Source organism: Plectropomus leopardus, chromosome 8 (genome assembly GCF_026936395.1).
Source record: "Plectropomus leopardus strain MGB_pleo_1.0 chromosome 8, ASM2693639v1, whole genome shotgun sequence".
NCBI classification, from domain to species: Eukaryota; Metazoa; Chordata; class Actinopteri; order Perciformes; family Serranidae; genus Plectropomus; species Plectropomus leopardus.
The window spans coordinates 36,999,404-37,003,699 of record NC_142183.1 but is presented as its reverse complement, the minus strand read 5'-3'; the positions used below and the strand labels follow the sequence as shown (position 1 = coordinate 37,003,699).

Here is a 4,296-nt window from a genome sequence, read left to right as displayed (position 1 = left end):
AAAACGAAAGCATCACTCTGATGAGTATGATACAGAAGAAGTCCCTCCAGAGCAAAGAGCAGCCATCCAGGACACCTATGGGTGCATTAGTTGGGATTTGAAATTCCCACCTCGTGGTGAGACCCATGAGAGCCAGCAGGAGAAGAGAGACAAACTCCAGAAGATGTCTCAGCAAGCTGAGACATCTCCTGGAGTTGTCTCAGAAGATGTCTCAGCATGCTGAGACATCTTCAGGAGAAGAGAGGAAGATGTCTCAGCTTGCTGAAACATCTTCTGGAGTTGTCTCAGCAAGCTGATGCAGATCCAGAAGAGGTCAAACATCTGATGAAGTTGACTTTCTACACACAGCGTAAGCAAGTAAACCAGGGAAAAAACATTAAATACCTTCTGGAACAGTGGCTGTTTTGGTTCAGTGAACTTGGCATGGCAGTCCACTTCAAGGAGCTAACTGGAATTGGGCTGAAAGAAACCTTCACAAAGAATGTGGATCTGAAGGGGAAACGGCTCCTGAACTACATGAATACTGTGGCTGTGAACAAAAACAAAAAGTTCCTACAGGCTTCAACAAGATATAAAATGATGAGGGGAGATCTGAGCGGTTGCTCTGAAGACATCAAGGAGATGATTCTGCTTCTGCTGGCCTACTTTGATGAGAAGGAAGACGTGATGTTCTGCTACGTGGAGGACACATGCCTGGCAGGGGAAGTGAAGATGGATCAAGTGCCCCGGACTCCGACCATTGTTGTTTGTGGTAAGTTAAAGTGAATTTCCTTTTTTGGAGGTCTTTCATTTTTCAGACCAGTAAGGTGCTTTCTTGTTTCACATTGTTGTTGTCTTTTGCTAACTTCTTAGATTAATCGTTTTGCATGTTTGAAGTGAAATTGTATGTTGTATAAACTACTAGACAGTGGTCAGCCTGCCCCACATTTGGTACCGTTAAAAAAAATCTTTGTGAATTTGCAGTTTTAAAGCCACAATTTTAGCTACTGTAAACAAATCATGAATATTTTTTTTTACCTAGATCTCTTCATCAACATCCACCCTGATCAAAAATATGATTAGATTTGTTTTATATTATGGGATTCTACCCTTTAAATGCCAAACTCACAAGAGATGTCACTAATTTGGAAAAAAACCCCACAAAGCTACAAATGTTTATTTAAAAAAAATGATCAGAGGCTGGAGATATATAACGTGTCTTTCACAGTCTTGAATATCTCAATTTGGTAAAAACATTTGGTGCATGATAATTTTTTTGCGTGGCGTCAGATTTTAATTTTTTCTCGAGAATTTTTCTTTTTTTTGCTCAAATCTCTTCCTAAAGCTCAGTCCTGATTCATTTTTTTTTAAATATGGAGTTAACCATTTAAATGCCAATTTCATAGAATATGTTGCTGATTTGGGGAAAAACACCTACACATGACTGATTTTCAGTAAGAACAGTGATCGTGGGATGGAGATTTTTTATGTGCTGTCACACTTTTGGATATGTCAAAGATTCGTAAAGGTATTGGCTTTAATGCATGATTTTTTTTTTTCTGCTGAGCTAGATTTTAATTTCTTGTCCCTTCGGTCCTGTTAAAAGCCACAACTTTAGCTACTGTAGAAGCATATCAATTGTTTAATCAAACATAGTTTTTACTGTATTTTAAAACAGGAAACGTTTATTTTCACTGTTGGAAAATTTATATTAACATTGGCTTTGTTGCGTGATTATTTTTTATCTTCAGCATAAGATTATTTCTTTCGGTCCCCATTTACTCCCATTATAACCATGCGTTTTTGAATGTAGCCAGGACACAGCAATTCTGCAATTGTGGTGATGTGTGTTTTTGGTTATTGGTTTTTGGTGTGTGTGGGTCTGGTAATCTGATGCTGCTCAAATAATAATCATGCACAAAAACCACTAGTTTTACTAAAGTTTGATTTAACCAAGACTGTGATAGTAAATATAACATCTCATACATCTGATTTTTATTCATATTAAAATCTGTCATTTTGTCTGTATTTTTCCCCAAATCAGTTATGTATCCTATGGAATTGGCATTTAAAGGGTTTAAAGCCCTAATTTTAAAAAAAAAAAAAAATCCACATTTTTTATCACACCTGCCTATGTTTAAACTACATAATCAACCTTTATGACACAGACTTTGACTTAAATAGGGAAATATTTAGACAACATAAAGGCAAAACTTGATATTTTTCATTTTTATGATACTTTTTTTTTTCTTGTTTGGGTTTTTTTAGAGGAAAAAATGGATTAAAACCGGAAATCCAGTGTTGAAAAAATCAGGGATATTATTTCTAGGCCATATCGCCCAGCCCCAGCTTCAGGAAGACATCTTATTTTTTATTAATTTTTACATTTTTTTTTTAGGAAGTTCCTGCTACTCTTCAAGGCAGTTTATGCTGAGCGTCGATCTAAACATTGTACATGACAATATCCACTCCTTCATTTCCGCCCTGTGCCTGATGTTTGGAAGTTATTACTGCTTTAATATCCACTACCCATCAGAGCTGGCATCAACCCTGGAGTTTCTGCAGAGGTGAGTCTTTTTGGATAGGCCTTATTCAACATAAATACATGCTTGAATATAAAAATGGGAAGTTTGTCTTGTTGTTACTGAGGATGTGAATTGATACTGACATCTGGTTTTTCTATTTTCCAAGGTGCTTTTTCTCCATCAACCCAGAGAAGGGCACCAGAGTGGAGAAGACCCGAACGTCTCGTCTTCACGTGAACCCAAGAGTCTTTACTTTGATCCAGGAACTTTCTGATCATAAGTGGCGTGATATCTGAACAAGGACTGAAATCAAGTAAGACTTTGACTTTGAAGATTGTCATTGTTAAGAGCAAGTAAGTTTTATTTTTGTTGGTTAAAATATGCAATTGTTATTACACTGTTGTAGTACTGCATCATATCTTCACAAGATCTCTAATGTGATGTACAACTAAATACTAAAAACGTGGTGATGGGCATCATTCAGGTTAAAATTTAAAAATAATCTGTCCAGTTTGTCATGCTTAAGAAGCAGATAATGATTCAAGCACAAAATTGTTCTGAGTTTGTATTGTTAAAATGTTATAGATTAATGAGACAAAAAAAAAAACACACTGGTCATTCCATTGTTCATGCTGGCTGCATATCACTATTGCTGGAAACCTTAATGGAGCAGAATCGCTGTTATAAAGCCCTACTGTGTTTTTCCAGCTTTGGCAGAACCAAATGCCTGTTGAACAGTCAGTTTACTGTTAGAAAGCTTGTTTGAAAGTATTGGTATGCATGTATGTATGTTGAAAAGGAATGCAATAATCACCCAAGGATGTTTCATTTAATACTTTCTTTATAGAAAAAAAAGAGGGGAAGTCTTCTCCCTCTTTCTTGCCCTTTTTCAGTCCCAGTAAAATAATCTGACAGACTTTCTACTCTGTAAAATTCATGTACCAAATGCATGTTTTGGGAAATAGCAGATGTTGATCACTGCTCTTGAATAAATTCTTGGAAAGGCAACTTACTTTTTATGATTTTTTTTTTTCAGTACAGTAACTCTCAGGGTTAATCTTTGCTTTATAACTTTCAATGTTTAATCTTGGTACACTATTTTGTATTACTGGTAAAAGTCACATGTCTTTGACAACACGGTGCTTTTTAAATATCCAGTCTCTGTAATGTGTTGAACATGAGCAATAATCCAGATTTTAAAAATGAAAAATGTTTTGTGTTTAATATTTTATAGTTGAAATTGATGTTAAGTATTCATACAGTGCAGATTTATGCCTTTGTTATTACAGTTCTTAGATGTTACTATTACTTTAAAAAAAAATAAATACTGTAGAAGACATTAAATTATAAATCACTTTCCCGTAGAATTCACAGGAAAATTCATTTCAATAACAGTTTTTTAATGATGTTTTTACAGTTCAATATTGTTTTTTTCCGTTAAATTGAGTGGGATTTAATGTAAAGTAAGCAAAAACTGCACTTAAATTTTACAGAGTTATTTTGTTTTAAAAGCAGCATGTTCATGCTAATTTAGCAAAAAAAAAACTGTTGGATTTACTAGTGAAAAATGTATTTTTCTACAGATTTTAACTGTAAAATATACAGGTTGTTTTATAATTGTATTTACATATATACTGTACTTTTTACAGAATTTCTCTGGCAACCACAGCTGCCAGTTTTTTTCCGTAAAAACTACAGGATTTTTTTTACAGTGCAGAGACATCACTGTTTTTCCTGGGGGAACAAAAATGGTATCTTGAGCTAAAATATTATCTTTTATTAACAATAACTA

General features: G+C 34.6%; 1 protein-coding gene across 1 annotated transcript; it reads left to right on the top strand.

Moving 5' to 3' along the window:
- Positions 1-423: 423 nt before the first annotated feature.
- Positions 424-2,800, top strand: LOC148189030 (uncharacterized). Its single transcript, XM_088080669.1, has 3 exons — positions 424-751; positions 2,378-2,546; positions 2,671-2,800. The coding sequence occupies exons 1-3, from the start codon at positions 424-426 to the stop codon at positions 2,798-2,800; spliced, it is 627 nt and encodes a 208-aa protein (XP_087936795.1).
- Positions 2,801-4,296: the final 1,496 nt, after the last annotated feature.